The sequence below is a fragment of the Chaetura pelagica genome, unplaced genomic scaffold (genome assembly GCF_000747805.2).
Source record: "Chaetura pelagica isolate M959 unplaced genomic scaffold, ChaPel_1.0 scaffold414, whole genome shotgun sequence".
NCBI lineage: Eukaryota > Metazoa > Chordata > Aves > Apodiformes > Apodidae > Chaetura > Chaetura pelagica.
The window spans coordinates 737387-754032 of NW_009952976.1; the positions used below are offsets into that span (position 1 = coordinate 737387).

The 16646-nt window shown below is 43.1% G+C and overlaps 2 protein-coding genes across 2 annotated transcripts in view; one reads left to right on the forward strand and one right to left on the reverse strand.

The window, feature by feature from the left end:
• PHF5A (PHD finger protein 5A) overlaps nucleotides 1-2750 on the reverse strand; it is an 11458-nt gene extending 8708 nt beyond the window's left edge. The window contains exon 1 of the mRNA XM_009996372.1: nucleotides 2687-2750. Coding sequence (XP_009994674.1) covers nucleotides 2687-2750 — 64 coding nt within the window. The remainder of the gene's footprint in view (nucleotides 1-2686) is intronic.
• Nucleotides 2751-4936: 2186 nt separating this feature from the next.
• Nucleotides 4937-16646, forward strand: part of ACO2 (aconitase 2, mitochondrial) — a 15888-nt gene continuing 4178 nt past the window's right edge. The window contains exons 1-14 of the mRNA XM_009996357.1: nucleotides 4937-4967; nucleotides 5284-5431; nucleotides 6499-6757; nucleotides 8802-8894; nucleotides 10814-10972; nucleotides 11367-11517; nucleotides 11822-11926; nucleotides 12180-12271; nucleotides 12554-12659; nucleotides 13706-13863; nucleotides 14943-15016; nucleotides 15723-15834; nucleotides 16034-16156; nucleotides 16370-16525. Of these exons, the coding sequence (XP_009994659.1) occupies nucleotides 4937-4967; nucleotides 5284-5431; nucleotides 6499-6757; nucleotides 8802-8894; nucleotides 10814-10972; nucleotides 11367-11517; nucleotides 11822-11926; nucleotides 12180-12271; nucleotides 12554-12659; nucleotides 13706-13863; nucleotides 14943-15016; nucleotides 15723-15834; nucleotides 16034-16156; nucleotides 16370-16525 (1767 nt within the window). The remainder of the gene's footprint in view (nucleotides 4968-5283; nucleotides 5432-6498; nucleotides 6758-8801; nucleotides 8895-10813; nucleotides 10973-11366; nucleotides 11518-11821; nucleotides 11927-12179; nucleotides 12272-12553; nucleotides 12660-13705; nucleotides 13864-14942; nucleotides 15017-15722; nucleotides 15835-16033; nucleotides 16157-16369; nucleotides 16526-16646) is intronic.

Genomic DNA, 16646 nt, shown 5'->3' on the forward strand with positions numbered 1-16646 from the left:
GGCACCGGGGCCCCGTGAGCCCCAGGGTTCGGGCCCTGGTGGCGAGATAAAAAAGCCTTTCCCTGGGGCGTCCTTTTTTCCTCCTCTTGTCTTCTGTTTCTCCCCCTTATCTGCGTGCAGCAGCACAAGGTGACTCATCGTTGTGTGAGTGCAAGGGCTCTGTGTTTTGGCTTCTTGGCCTTAAAAATCTTCGTTTTAGTAAAAACAGAGGCCTTTGGGTCAGGAAAGCTGCCAAGGGAGCCTCAAAAAGCAATGTGAACAGGCACATACACTGCCTCTTTTTCTAAGGCAGTGATAGTGATTCTCATAGTCTTGTCTATCATGACCTCTACAAATCACATCTGCCTGTAATATGAATTTGCCACAGAGAGTCTTACTTGAGACAGTATTGCAGTTAATGTCTAGTCAATAATAAAGTGTTCATGATCTTTTAAAAGGATGCAAATGTCGGTGTGCAGTTTTCTTATGGCTACTAACAGGAACCAGGAAGCCTGGGCTCCCCTTAGTGAAGCACGTGATGAAGTCAGGCAATTTTCAGCTTGCTATTTGTGACCTTGGGCAATGTGTTCCCTACTCCTAGGAAGCCAGAATAAGAACTTGGCTTCTAGTATTCTGAAAGTACTTCGAAAAGCTTAATTCATGCTTTGTATTACTTCCTTACTGTAGAGGCAGATATTTTAGGAAAGTATAGCTTTTTTTAATTTAAGCATAAGTTACAGAATAGCATCTGTTCAGTTAACTTGGTATATTCATTCTCGTTGGTTAAGTATTTTTTAATTTGTACTTTGAACTTAAATTAATACTCATAAAACAAAGGTAAAATCATTATTGGGAGAGTAAATTGTTTCTTGTTTTAAGGTGTGTCATAGCATGAGAACAAGCAGTCATTTGCTAAACGTGTTGTATAATGTAAAACAAAGGCTGTGCTGGCACAGTGAATATGGGAAATTCACTATTCTACGAGGCTGTCTTCTCTGATCAGGTTCAGGGTATGTGGGGATTTTTCCCCTGTGAAGAACTAAACCTGTGGTAATCAAACATGCTTGTAGGTAATTTCTTTAGGAGGCAAACTAATGAATATGAGAATCACCTTGTAACCACTGTGATAGTGATCATGGTACATGTTATTAGTATTTGTTCTGCCCATCTCCTGTCCTAAACCTGTTTGGGAATTGGAGCTGCATAGGACACTTACCTCTAAGGGAATTAAATGGGAATTAGCCCAGTTTGGACTGACAGTCCAATTGAAAGTATAAGTCTTCTAATAGCCTCAAAGGATCAAGATCTTTTCCATGCCTATCTGAGAGATGCTTTTAGTAGCATCCCATTCTCAAGCCACGTTGGCTGAGGATTGAGAGAGCCCTACTGTGAAACTAAACGGAAGGATCAGGGGTTTGTTGAAGGCCTTGTAGGTAAGTACTGAAATTATATATGGGAAGCTTTGCGTCTGCTGGCAAGGGCGGTGTTGACTAGAGCTAAACTGATCTTTAGAACCATAATTTTGGTTGCTCTTTGGAGGTTAGTCTAGAAGATTAGACTGGTTTGATTATACCACACTGCTTTTTTTAGCCTGAATCATGGTGAGTGTTGGAAACTTGCCCAGTGTTCTTAGATCAGGGAGGATGAGGAAAGGTGGTATTTTGGGTTTCAGCTAGGATTTCTAGGACTCATTTCCCAAATAGGAGTATGTATAGCACAGTTGCTACTCTCTTGAACATGAGCTTTTGATTACTGGACTCGTCTACCATGTCTGCTGCCAAAATATAAGTTAGGTTCTCAATTCAGACTCTCTTTGCATCTGGACCATTCAGGGCAGTGAGCTAGATGCATGATAGCTAGCTTTTCAAGATGAGCTTTTAATCTATAAAGATAAGTGTTGGCTTCCTTACAGAGGTTTCAAAAACAATGACCCATTTAATAGGCATGCTTTTTTGTGTCTTTAAGGAAGATTTTGCTTGCCAAAATAGCAATGGACTTAGAAGCCCTGTAATAATCACTGCCATTTCTCTTACTGAAATCTAAATAAGGATGGTCAGGTGCTGGGATAATAATTTCAGTGCCAGATGATGAGATCACTTGGTAGCTTTTTGCTGGGTGGTCAGTCTGGAAATTAACAATTCCTGCATAAAAGGGAAAATGTATGGATTGCTGGCATTCTACTTCCCTTGGCTGTTGATCTCAAGGCACTTCTTGTTGCTCAGTAAAAAAACACCATATGAGCCCCCCAAATCACCTACTATTTCAGGGAAGAGGGAGAGGGAATGAAGCTGGAAACTGTTTGGCTTGTAGCTTTTCCTTAATATTTTAGTTCTGCTACCCCATTTCTGAGGATGCAGTGGAAAAAGGAGAGGTATGGGGAACAGACAGGTGTGATGAGTGATATATTGTAGATTGTTTATGAAGAGAGATCAGACTTTTGAACCAGACAGTCTTTGCAGTTGCACATTGTTGGTGAAGGATCCTTTGGCTTGCTGGCTCCAACATGAGAACAGCCATATTGAATCAAAATAATTCCCAGGAGAGATGTGGGATGAGATTTAGATCCCAGTAAAGTGAAGATAACACTTCTTTTTAGTAGGTGTTTTAAAAAGTCTTACCTAGACTGAAATTATTCTATAGTCTTCTGAAACTGATTGGCCGAGGCGATTATTCTTCCCCAGTCTTAATGACTATCGCAGAAACAGACCTTCAGTGTTCCAGATGTCTCTTGCTGATCTCTGTTCCTGGACAGGATCTTTCACCTCCAACATGCTCCCCTCCCACTTATGGTAGCCTGAAGTTAGGGCCAAGCAGATCAACTGCTTTGTATTGCTACTGCTGTGATTACCTTTTGAATATTTATATAGTATCTGAATAAATACTGCATTTCACCAAGCCATTTCGTGAAATAAAAAGATAAATAGGTATACTCAAACTGAAAAAGATTTTATCTAATTTTTTTTTTTTTTCCTAAAAAATTTCTTTTACCTCTTTGGAGAGCCCCGATTCAGATTTTTACCATAATCAGTCCATAGGCAGGACTAGAATGCCATGAAGCCTCTGGTATTACTTTAATTTGCAAGTCTGTGCTGAATTGCGGTGAAATTTAACTTCCAGTTTACTGAGCGACAAGGTGGAACTCCTTTAATAATTTGTGTTACAGGGTTATTTGTGGGGAGATGAAGAAGGAATTACTGCATTAAACTAAAATACATTTCCTGGTCCAGTGAAGAGAATTATTTTTTTCATGAACATTGATTAAATCCCTCAGTGTTGTTTCCAGTACTCCAGCAGTTGGAGACTTTCACCAGATAATGGGTATCTTGTGAGTTAAAGATATTTTCACATTTGTGCTAAGCAAATGCTTAAGTTAAAAAAAAAATTAAAAAAAAAAAGAGAGACAGAACAAGATAAACAGAATTTATGTGGCTACTAGGTAAAAGGCAGCTTACGTAGGTTAAACAATGACTGTTACGTGGCTACTGGGTAAAGAGCAGCTTATGAACGTTAAACAAGCCGGGTGGTGTTTGGTGTGGGTGGGGTTTTTTTTTTGCTAGTGGAAGAAGGAGAAGTCTCAACTTTGACACCTGTGTTACCTTCTGGAAGTTCTAAGCTAAAAGTTCAGCACAGTGAAATTTGATGACCGGGTTTCATTTGCATTCCTGGAGGGGCAGAGCCCTCTCTTACACTGCCACGTTTACTTACTTCGGACATATTTTAACTGAAGTGGTGTGCAGCTGCTCTATTGCTCTTACCAAAAGCTGTCCAGCTAATAGCTTAGGATTGTGTAGTAAAAAAGCAAACTATCCCCTTTTTGCTAGTGTGCTGTCTATTTATGGTCTCACCCAGATTTCTTGAACTTTTTATTGCGTAAGATACTAACAGATGTCAAAAGGACAATGAAACAAAAAATTGGAATAAAAATTGGTAGTTTCATTGATCATGATAATTTCCAGCAAAGTTTTCAATGCTGGTAACAAGAAAACTAGAAAAAAAATATTTGTAAGGAAAAATTAAAAATGCTTTGACAGATCTAAAGAGTTGACAGCACAAAACTGTGGTAGGTTCTGTGACTGTGTTCCGCACAAGGAATATTTGCTGATTTATAATCATAGATACGAAAGGGATATTTAGTACAGTTCTGTTTGTTAACCTGTACTTGTCAAAACCTTGTGTCACTGAAGTAGAAGATGAATGTAATAAATAGGATTAAGATTTAAATGTAGTACTGGAGGAGGAAGAACTCTGAACTCCTGTCTTCAGACTGTTTTCAGAGTTCCAGTGCTTGTGACTGAGACATTCAAAGGATGTAAGAAATGTATGTACTAAACCTTGGAAATTCCTATGGAGACTTCTCTGACACAGTTTCCAAAGCCTTTTAACCTGTCTCTTTCAGGTGAGGTGCTAAAAGGTGCCTTGCCATAGCCTGCCTTTTTCCCATGTTCCAGAGAACTGTTCCACAGTGGAGGCTGCCAAGCAAAGTTTGGGGTTTTTTCCATGGCAGTTTCAGCTCGCAGTATCGTTTATCTGTCTTGCTGTTAACTCACCTACTGTAGGGCACATGCAAGGCTGTTCTTAGGGGAAAGGTGAGGATGCCTTTGTGAGACTGAAGAAGAATAGCACGTGGATCTGCGCAGCCAGGTTGGTGAAGCTGTTGTGGTTGTTCCACATGTTGCCTCTCTCCTGCTTGGCGTTACATTGTAGACCAGGCCTGTCGATTGTAGTCACTCTAGCTAGCATGGACACACAGCTGCCCTGAGGTGGAAATACGGTAAGCTTTGTAACACTGTGCAAGGACCCTGCATAGGGAACTTAGTGTCTGATGGTGTAGCAGGCAAGTTTCTGCTCAGTCCCATACCGTGTCACCTGCCAGTCCTTCAATGTAAATTCAATAGCAGTCAGAAAGTACAAACCTCGGGTGCTTTTGCTTTGGAAACTGTAAAGGTTCTCCTCTACCATGGCTGTAATATGTCAACAGTCCAGCAAACTGCTCTTAGCTTAAGAATTATTTAAGCATGGCCTGAAATCGGGTTTCCCACTGAAAGCATAAGGCATCTGGTGCTAGAAATAAATGTAAAATAATTTGGTAAATGCTGCCTGTTCTGGGTAACCTGGTGTCTCACTGTTTAACATAATATGCAGTATGGAATGATCAAATGTTCATTTGGTGCCTTTAAAATACTTTGCAAGTTTTTCTATTCCTCAGCCTGTAAAATCCCAGGAATAACAACTGGGAAACAATGGGTTTATTGATATATTACAGGAATTGACTCTGCAAGGTTCCAATGCTAATACTTTCCTTTTTCCAGCATGCCTTGAATAGTGGGATACGACGCTACCATGTTGCTCCCGTCCTGTGCCAGCGGGCCAAGGTGGCTATGAGCCACTTTGAGCCTAATGAATACATAAATTATGAAAAGCTGGAGAAGAACATCAACATTGTCCGTAAGAGGTAAGAGTGGAAGGGCCAGTGGGCGGAATTCAGCTCTGCAGTGATGGGATAGGAGGAAAAAAGTGTCATGGGGCCCTAGCATAGGAAATATTTGCTAGGGAGAGCAGCTTTGAGTGGCAGCAGTCACAAATGTAGTGAAACATGAGTTGTAGTGTCCCCAGGAAGTGTTGGGGCACTGTGGGGTGGGTTGAAGGTTATAATGAAGCACTGCAATATGCAGAGAACTGGGCCAGTGCAGACAAGTTGCTAGAAAGGTCTCTGACCTCATTGTTTTGTGTCCTCTATGTGGAGCCTTCATATTGGCCCTTTCTCATTTCTGGGAAGCAATGTATGGGCAGTGGTCATTACAGGCTAATGCTCCTTTGCCCTGTGTTTCGACAGTGAATGTTCTCCTGTGTTCCACTGTAGGTGTTAGGCACAGAGAGGAGGGCTGGGAATTCATAGCATATGTAAACATGTTGACCTTAATCTGCTGATAGAGGCTTGTGTGCCTGCTAAGTTGTTCCTGCTCCACTTACCTCGGCAGTGGTTTCTATGACATGTCCTTCAGTCTTTGTGTCCTTTGTTAAATGCGGTAGCTCTCATTCAGAGTCATTGTATCTACTCAGCTACTTCTCAGAAGATCTCACCACTGATATAAATAGGTTCCTCAACTGATACAGCTGCAGGACGAAACATCTGAGGTCATGAAACTCTGCTTAGTTGCACTTGCTTGCTGTGGGATCTGGTATTTGTGAATTGAGTCTGACCTCTGTCTCACCTCCACATTTGCTGTCCTGAGGTATGACTCAAAATATTAATAGAGTCAATGTTTCTGTTACTATATAGGAAGATTATAAAATAAAGCATAAAGTGACATCAATCCATATACTTTTGAACTTTCTTGACTGAGCCCTGTTTTACCTGCCTGCCAGTTGATATTTTAGTGCTGTAAGAAGAGTGTGCAGGTTTCTGTGCATCAATAGGTTTTAACAGCCTGAGTGACATAGGAAATTGTTCTTTTACATGCTTAAAAGGGGCAAATGTTGAAGTACACAAAGTGCAGATCCTAAAATTCTACTCCCCAGACTTGACCGTCCCCTGACCTTGTCTGAGAAGATTGTGTATGGACACCTGGATGACCCAGCAAAACAGGAGATCGAGCGAGGCAAGACCTACCTGCGCCTACGGCCAGACCGCGTGGCCATGCAGGATGCCACTGCTCAGATGGCAATGCTACAGTTCATCAGCAGCGGGCTGCCAAAAGTGGCTGTGCCTTCCACCATCCATTGTGATCACCTCATCGAAGCTCAGTCAGGTGGTGAAAAGGATCTTCGAAGAGCCAAGGTCACTGTTGCAGAGATGTACATTGTCTGTCTGAAAGCTTCTTCCCAGTTGAAGGGAAGAGATTGTATTTCATTTTATTTTTTTCCCCAGAAAGACAGCCATGATTCAGATACAATAACTGATGGCTTGTGGTGGTCAGCTTTGTAGTTAGGTCAGGTGCAGCAAAGAAACAAAGTAAACAGATCTTTGGGAGATTTTCAGCTGGGATTCATCCATTACATGTTTCGAAGGACCATGGATGCAGGAAAAACTAGTCTTAATCTGTTAATAATGGAATCCCAGGTCATATGTGTGTTCTGGAGAGCAAGAAGGTATTTCAGCTAAGGGAAGAGGAAAAATGTATTTAAAAGGGGAAAAAAGGAAGACAGATTACTCTAGAGAGCTACAGTCTTTATGGCACAGTATGGCAGTGTGAGAAACTTCCTGAACATGTGTCTGCGTTGCACTCGTGTATCCTATGAGGGGGAAGCAAGTAACTGCTTCTGTTTCCCAGTCCGTTTGCTAGTGATTAGCTGAAGGGCACTGGCTGAAGCATGTGCAGCTTCCAGGACTAGCGAGGGTCCACAGAAGTACGTAGAGACCACGGAGGATGTTTTTTATTTGGGAATTTTGATGTGTTGTTTGTCCAACTGCAGATTCACCGCCTTTTTATAATTTCCCGCTCACTATTCTACTGCTTGTTCTTCTGTAGGGGTTTCTGTTAAATACAGACACATTCACCTCTGTCCTACATACTTCAATGCACCTGCCAAGGAGGGACATGCTCTTAGCCTAGCAGGGAGATGGGGGAAGAATTGTTGTTACTCCAAGTGAACCTAGCCTAAGTCCACTGACAGAACCAGGAGGAATTGTGCCTTGGACATTAATATAAAAAAATCCAAACTACAGTTAACAGTAGTTCCCCTTCCCCCTGTTCCTGCATTTGTTCTCTGTCATGTAATTATATTTGCTCCAGCCCTGAGCTGAGTCCCTCCTTTGCCATCCCCTCTGAGCAGAGCAAGTAAAGGTCCAGCCTTCTTCTGACTGGGTTCTGCTTTTGCTGCTGCCAGTTGGCACACAGTGAATACTGGCAGGCCAGAGAGTGGTCTGGATCTGCTCCTGGCACATCAGCATACTTTACTGGGGGAGGGATGCACAAACAGAGTGAAGTGACCCGACTCCCAGTGGGAAACAAGGCTTAAAGAACTGCTGCTGCCTCATGGGAAACTTGAGCAAATGTGTGCTGAGAGAATTCTTCCATTATCTCCAGTTTCCCCTTTTTCTTTTATTTCTGAAGCATAGCTGCATGAGAACAGTCTTTAAGAAACTCTCTCCTCCCAGTGTTTATCTTATCTATTCTGCCACTCCTCTGCCAAGAATTATCAGGACATAATAGTGTCATGCTTCCTTGGCAACCATGGTTATTCTCACAAGCAATTTTCATGCTGTGACCTGTACCAATAATGGTGATAGTGCAGCAAGAAAGGCAGCATTGCATGAGTCTCAAACATGGGACTTGATAGAATGAGAAATGACACCCACCAACTCCCCTGGCAGGAAGCAACTTCCAGTTCCAGTTCTTAATCTGTAAAAATAAAGCCAAAATGCTTATCTAAGGGGTTTGAAATGTCTGCAAGGCATCTGTAAAACAAAAGGAACAGCTGGTGGAGAAGGAAGGAGAGGGGCTAGAAGAAGAGAGGGAAACATGTTTAAAGAAAAAACCCTGAGAGTACAAGAAATGAACAGAGCATTTTAAAATACCTGATTGGCAGAGTTTTCCTTTAATTGTGCTATTTCCCTGGTGCTAGTTGGAATTGGAAACTAAAAAAGATGCTTTAGTGGAGCTACAAGTTGAATGAAATTAAATGGCCTATGACAACTGACTGGCAAACAGTTTTGATCCCTTTTGTTGTTAAAAGACTGATGTGCGCCTCCCTCTAGCTGCTACAAAACTGGAGCCAACTAGAGGCAGGCACGGGAATGGAGGGAATGTGTTTGAATGACTTCTTGATGTATAGAAGAACAAAATGTGTGATTAATGTTGTGCATTTCCCTTTGTGCATAGGACATAAACCAGGAGGTGTACAACTTTCTAGCAACAGCTGGTGCGAAGTATGGAGTGGGATTCTGGAAACCTGGGTCAGGAATCATTCACCAGGTAAAGTGTGTGTGTTTGTGATCTTTGAACACACAGGGGCTCTTTCACCTTATGCTGAAGAGAAAGCTCAAGTGAAAATCCTTAGAGAATTTCGTCAGCTTAGGGAAACAACCTGCTTTCTTTGAGGTGGGTGAGGTTTCATGCTTGTCCTCTCTCAGTTAGCTTGACAGCAGTGGTTTTTCTTAAAAGTTATTCTGGTCAAACTGTAACCTGATGCATGATTAGGCAGTGCCAACAGCATGCCATGTGGATCACAGAAGCTTGAAATACATTAACTGCTTGTGGCCTGGCTCCTCTTGGTGCGATTGGGACAGTAAGGTGATGCCAAGAAGCTGGCTACATAGGGCTAATATGATTTGCTTTTGGTGATAAGGAAAGCAGCTTTGGGAACATACTTTTTTTAGGGTTATTTTGTATGCGTTTGGTTCCGTAAAAGACAGGAGAGCACATAAGGACACCCAACAGATCAGCTTACTTTAGGTGCTCAAAAATGGCAACACGTAATGAGTTGCTATGTGAACTGAATAAAATGCAAAACAGTTTCCAAGTATGAGATTCTTTTGCTGTAGCACTTGCACTTTGAAAGAATATGACTGTTCCAAGATAAATTACCACTTAATGAGGCTTTTAGTTTTTTAAAAACCAACAACTCTGGCAGGATTTCCCTAATTTACTCTTGGTTGATTTGCTTTGTGGGTCCAGTAGACATTTTTCATTGTTCCTCTGAGTCACAGGCAGTGAAAATTACAGTGCAGCATGAAGCAAAGGGAGGGGAGAGGAGAATGGATGACATCCCGTGAGTAGGGAACTTGTGACCAGGTGCAGTCAAGAGCTCTCTGCTGTGTTTATTTAGCTACAAAATGAGTTACTAAGATCACTTTTAACTTGGTGTGATGCAACAGAGAAAGGAAATAGAACAGGTGAACTCTTCAAAAGGTTGAACCACTGGTAACATCTGTCACGTGGCAATGTAGCTCCGTGCTGTGTTTACCAGCTTTCTGTGGCTGATTTTCTCTGGCTGGAGAAAATCATTTGTGTTGCATAGCTTCAGAGTCCAACTCTGGCAAAGCCAGTCCTTCAAAGTGACCTTCCTTGCACAAGTGTATTAATGTCAGCTACAAACAAACAAAGCTGGAAGTGCTAGAGATAAAACCTCAGTCTTCTCTGTTCAGCACCACCTTAGTTCTGTCCAAGCTGTCCTGTAGTGCACGTGCTGTGAGTTCTGCCCTTCCCGGAAAGGCTGTCTGTAATGTTGATGGGTCACGTGCAGTGAGAAGTTCATTAGTTTGAGTTCTCTACTGTTTTGCTACCATAGGAAACTCATCATTTTTCATGAAAAACACTGTTCAGTGGCTCTGCTGGTAGTTGAAGATTCCTATGTGTGATCAGTAGCAGCGGTAAGGGAAGGCAGCCTCTTGATGTATTTGTGAGGGATTCTTCTATGTGATTAGATTTTGGCTGGCAGCACGGATAGGAAGAGCCTGTTGGTATTCTACTGCTGTGGAAGCATGAAGTCCACAAAAGATCTCGCTAGCATTGTATAGGTGGACTGGCACGCTCAACAGTTGATCATGAGTTTGGAGACTAAGGAACAGACTCCTGAGCCTAAGGAAGCACCTAAGCAAAAGCTTAAACTGGAAGGAAGCGTTGTTCCAGTGAAAAAAAATGAGATAATCTTTCATGTTTTCTTACTATCCTGGGATGAGCAAGGATCCTTGGGCTGAGACTTGGTACCTTATTCCGTCATTACATCCTCCACAAGGGGTTTGAAACAAGTCCAGAGCAAATTCAGTTACTTTCCTGCTACCAAAATCTGCAAATACAAACTAATATAAATTCTTATTCTTGTCTTTTTTCCTGCTGTCTTCCCCCTCCTTTCCCAACAATCAAGCAAGCAAACAATCCATTTTTATTTTCAGATCATTCTGGAGAACTACTCCTACCCTGGGGTTATGCTGATTGGCACAGATTCACACACCCCCAATGGAGGGGGCTTGGGAGGAATCTGCATTGGTGTGGGTGGAGCTGATGCTGTAGATGTCATGGCAGGAATCCCTTGGGAGCTCAAATGCCCAAAGGTAGGAGCAAAAAGGAATACTAATTTTCAATGTGGAGGGTGAGATACAAGATATGTAAGAAATGTTGATTTTCAAGCACTATGCATATAAGGCACTATATACTATTACAGTCTTGTTTGTAATCACACCTTGGCTTAAACAGCTGGTCTGTGATTCATTGGCAGCTCTATGAGTTTCCATTTGCAGTCTTTTTATTCAGTGAGTAGTGATATCTCTTCAGTTGGCCTTGTCAGTGGTTTCATGCTATGTACATGTTCTGATACTTCAGGATTTTCTCCTTTTTGGTATTGTGACCCCCCCGATTCTTAGGAAAAATTCTGAGTAATTGTTTTGGCTTCTGAAAGGAAATGGGGTCAGTATTTTCATTTTTTATATTTCCATTAATGTTGCACAGGTTATTGGTGTAAAACTGACTGGCAAGCTTTCAGGCTGGACTTCTCCTAAGGATGTGATCCTAAAAGTGGCTGGCATCCTCACTGTCAAGGGTGGAACAGGTGCCATCATTGAATACCACGGGCCTGGTGTGGATTCAATCTCTTGCACTGGTAAGACAGCACAAACCTCTTATCTGGAGGGAATTCCCTGTTGTCTCTTCCAGTATCTGCAGGAATCACTGTAGCTTTCAGCTCCTTCCTTACAGAAAAGTCTGGTTGCAGGCACTGCATTGATAGGAAGCGTTAGGGGCTGAGCCAGCCAGTGTGTCTTGTCTGCTGTGCATTTAGGTTTCTGTGGCTAATGCCCTGAACACTCTTGGCTTTGCTGTCTTTTTCATGGACTCGCTTTTGGACAATTGGATGGCCTTGGGCTTTCTGATTGACCCTGTGTTCTCCTCTCCCACTCCTTCTCTAGGAATGGCAACGATCTGTAACATGGGGGCTGAAATTGGAGCTACCACATCAATCTTCCCTTACAATGCACGGATGAAGAAATACTTGGGCAAGACTGGGCGAGCTGGTAAGAGGGTTTGGGAGTTGAAGTAGGTAGAAGTGTGGGGTCAAGTGAAGGTGTTTTCTGGGAGCAGCATCCTCCTTACAAGAGTGTCTGATGACCTTACATGGTCATGTAGGTCATCTAGTACAAGCAAGGAGTCTGTAGATTAAGTATACAGGGAAGCATATGGTGGAACCCCTGTGTTCAGCTGTTGCAAGCTTTTTCTGTTCTCTCATATTTACTGCATTTTTCAGATCTCCCTTCTTTCTTATTCCAGACATAGCTGCTCTGGCTGACGAATTCCAGCAACACTTGGTACCTGATTCTGGTTGTCAGTATGACCAGGTGATAGAAATCAACCTCAGTGAGGTAAGGCTTCCTTTCTGCTTGCCATCTTGGATGTTGTGATGTGACTCTGCTTTGTGTGAATGAGGAGCAAGATGGGACATTGATGCAATATTCCTGGCAGTGTGCTAGAACATATAAAAAACACTCAGGTCTGCTTCACTGACAGCTCCTGCTCTGGTGTTCATGTAGGGAATCCTGTTTAAACAGTTTTCAGATAGAGCTATGAAAGGAATTTATTTGCTGCTGTGTTTTGGGGTTTTTCTTGGCTGCTGTAATTTCTGACTTTGTCACTGTTTCTTAAAGCTGAAACCGCATATCAATGGACCTTTCACACCAGACCTGGCGCACCCTGTGTCAGATATTGGTGCTGTGGCAGAAAAGGAGGGCTGGCCTGTTGATATCAGAGTTGGTGGGTAGCATTTGCTCTTTCCTCTGCCTTCGTCCTTGTGGCATAAATGTTCCTGTCTTGGAATAAGCTGTTGGTCACATAGCTTGGGATCCTTTAATTACTGCTGCATGTCCTTTCACTTCGCTGCAGTGTCATCTCTTTGTGGCTGTATGAATTTGCTGGGAAGGGTAGTGATCACCAGGGCCAGGTGTGTGGGATGAGATCTGGGATAGTTGGAGGGATCTTCTTGGAAACGTTGGAATGATTGGGTTGACAGGAATGTTTCCTGTGGAAGAACACCTTTAAGTCAGTTGCATGTATTTGTTGCGAAGAACTGTTAAGAGCACAGTTGTCAGTCCTCCCAGCAGTTGGCTGTTGAGCTCTCAGGACATAATAAAGGTAGTACTTTCTGTCCTGAAGAGCAGGCTTGGATATTTATGTACTTGTGGGATAGTAACCTGTTGGCTGGCTTCTCAAGTGTTGCTCACTGGGGGAATGAAAAGAATGCAAACATGTTGCAAAGGCTACATCCCAGGTGGGAAATGTATTATTTGATAGTGTTACCAATAGAATCGAGCAGCTGTAACTGAGATTTTTTTAATTTTTTTTTAATTGCTGGTTAGCAGCAGAATGCAGTCAGGATGGTACAGTATGTCCTTATGTGGTCTTCATACTCTAACAAAGGATGCTTTCTTTTCATCACTTGCTCCATTTCTTGCCATCTTGGTTTGAAGCCTTTTCTGTCTTTGTGGAACAATACCTCTCTGTAGTAATTTGCTTAACCAAACTGCAAGTAGGAGACACGTTGATCTTGTAGAACAATAACTAGACTGATGACCAGGTAGTGTGTTCTGACTATGCAACTTCCAAAGCTGGACAAGGGATTGCTTGTGACTGAAGTATCTTGCTGGGAGACTTGGCAGTGTTAGTACCCAAAACCATTTCAGATTCCTTGCCAGCAGAAAATGTGGTTGCCCCTTGGTTTTTCTGCTGAGATGAGTCAGGGAGAAGATTCCTAGAAGAGGGGGCTGCAATAACCACCTCCCTGTTTCTGTCAACCACCACAGGCTTGATTGGCAGCTGCACCAACTCCAGCTATGAGGACATGGGACGCTCTGCAGCAGTGGCAAAACAGGCACTAGCCCATGGATTGAAGTGCAAATCAAAGTTCACAATCACACCAGGCTCAGAGCAGATCCGTGCCACCATTGAAAGAGACGGTTATGTGAGTATGACTGCTCTTTACACTTACAGTCAGTAAGTGTTAAACCCTCTTCCAGACAGTACTCAGGGAGCCAGAGTTAACTAATGGAATCCTTTTAAACTTCACTTAGTGCTATAGGTACAATTGCTGCAATAACCAGTCTTGTCTTGCTATACCCATGGGTCCTGCTGTCACCTCAACAGTGTTTTGACCTGATGTCTTTTACTATTTGGGACACAGGAAAACAGGATTGGACCTGGACAGAGCTGAGACAGTGGTCAGGAATTGGGGTCCTGGGGAGATAACAATATGCATAGCAAGGGATACCTTTTGCTTCTGGGATTCTGTGGATGGCCATGGCTGATGAAGGGCTAGCACTGACCTGCAATCCAGTTTTCTCCTTTAAGAACAATTTAGGATGTGAGCAAGCCCTTTGTCTGTAGGGAAGAAGTTCTCTTCTCAACCACATTTATGCTAAAACTCATGTTTGGTTGCAGTTGTTACACTAGTTACTTTCTCCCCTTTTCTGTGGGAGAAATGATGAGTGATGTTTTAATTAGTTCTAAAATGTAATATGTACTAGATGCTGTCAGAGCCTGGGCACCAGTTATATAAGTCTGCATGTGGATGTGTCCAAACAATACTTAATGCCTCCTCCAGCAAGTCCACAATCATACTTTTCCTTAACAGCTGCTCTCTAGATTTGCTGAATGGACTGAGCAGACACACGCACTGTCCTGCACTTTCACCAATTCTGTCCTTATATGGACAGGAAGTGCACAGGATATTAATCAGACCAGCCACTGCCCTTCAGTCAGGTATCTGTGAGAGCTGGATTGCTCGATTTGAAGTAGGCAGGGAATGGGAACATTGTGGCAAGTCATCCTGTGCTCTTCCCCAGCGTTACCTTACAGCTTTACTGGGATCAAACCCCATGTACTTATAAAAGTGACTCAAAACTTGCAAGTGAAGCAAGGACGGGAATTTTCTCAGGTTTGGTGCTTTCTCTTAGAAGACAGGTGCCCTCCTCCCCTGTAGGAGCAGCCCTAGAAACTTGTTCCAGACTTTCTACTAGTAACAAAATTGTTCTTTGTCCCCAGGCGAAAGTCCTGCGCGATGTTGGAGGGCTGGTTCTTGCCAATGCTTGTGGGCCATGTATTGGCCAGTGGGACAGGTAAAGTGAAGGACTGATCTCACTCTAGCTTTGTATCTCTTAGCTCCTAAAGTGCTCTGTGAAGCCAAATTTGTTTGTAAATACCACACACTGGGAATTCAAAATAAAGCCTTAACAGCCCATTGGCCAGCTGTCTGATCTGTACTGGAGGAGGAGAACTGAAAGACTGCAAATTTATATGAAGCCTTTAGATTAATGAAGCTGCAGAATGGCCGCAAGTGCCACCACACCTGGAGGCCTCTGATAGTAGGCCAAAAATGGGGAGAGAGATTTGTTATCTGTGAGAGGCTGGACTGGAGTTTGTCTAGTCCTTTTAAAACAGGAAAAGTGAATTGGTCCAGCTTCAATCATTGAAGTGTCAAGGTGGAACATTCCCAGTAGAAGGGATGGGAGACATATTCTCATGTGTCTTTGTAATTTTTACTGGTGGGATGTCCAAAGGCAATGTACTTAGTTATTATTGGTTAGACATTTGAACAGTGCACAACATGGGCTCTGGAAACTACTCCAGGAATCAGTGTCTGATTGGATTTTGTACTGTCCTTGGTTTTGATTCTGGGCTTAAGGAAGGCAAACGTGTCCAGGCACTGATTCTTGTTTCCAAAAGACAGTGAATGCCACCAGAGGCAAGCTTGGGGGCTTTAGCAGCAAGGCACCTAGAAGCAGTATTCCCTTTGCATTTGATGAGCATGTTTTTCTTTCACAGGAAGGACATCAAGAAGGGAGAGAAAAACACAATAGTTACGTCCTACAATCGGAATTTCACAGGTCGCAATGATGCCAACCCGGAGACTCATGCGTTTGTGACCTCTCCGGAGGTAAGAAACAGCCACAGTGAGGCCATAGAAAAGTTCATTGTGTTTTGGGAGCTAATTCCTCTGCCTGCAGAAGAAAACCAGTATAGGTTGGTTTGTAGCTTGGCTGCTGGCTTTGAGACTGGTAGGTGTAGGACTTTCAAATGAAGAGGTGGGGGGAAGAATATGCCTTTTAACTTTCCTTTTTTTTTTTTTTCCCCAGATTGTGACAGCCCTGTCCATTGCTGGCACTCTGAAATTTAACCCTGAGACAGACTACCTGACAGGAACAGATGGGAAGAAGTTTAAACTAGAAGCACCTGATGCAGATGAGCTGCCTAAGCTGGTAACTGCTTGGTTGGAGGATGGCGGGAGGGAAGGCCTGTCACTAGTAGCATTTTGTATGTAGTAAGGGTATGTAGCATTTTGTATGTAGTCATGCACTGACTTTGTCCTTAGTATTAAAGTTAGAATGGGTGCAGTTGCCTGAGTTGGCTTGTTCTCTTCATGTGCTGTTGGGGGTGGCTGAGGCTGATGATTTTCCTTTCTTCTTTGGAAGGAGTTTGACCCAGGCCAGGACACCTATCAGTACCCCCCCAAGGATGGCAGTGGACAGCATGTGGATGTGAGCCCCACCAGCCAGCGCCTCCAGCTTCTTGAGCCCTTCGATAAGTGGGATGGCAAGGATCTAGAAGACATGCTGATCCTCATCAAGGTCAGGAGCAAAGTGGAGGAACAGCAGCTATGACAGGACTGCTTGAACAGGGTTTGCTAGAAGCTTTGGATGTGCCTTTGAGCTATCTGTGATTCCCCCCCCCCCACAGCATTGTTAGGGA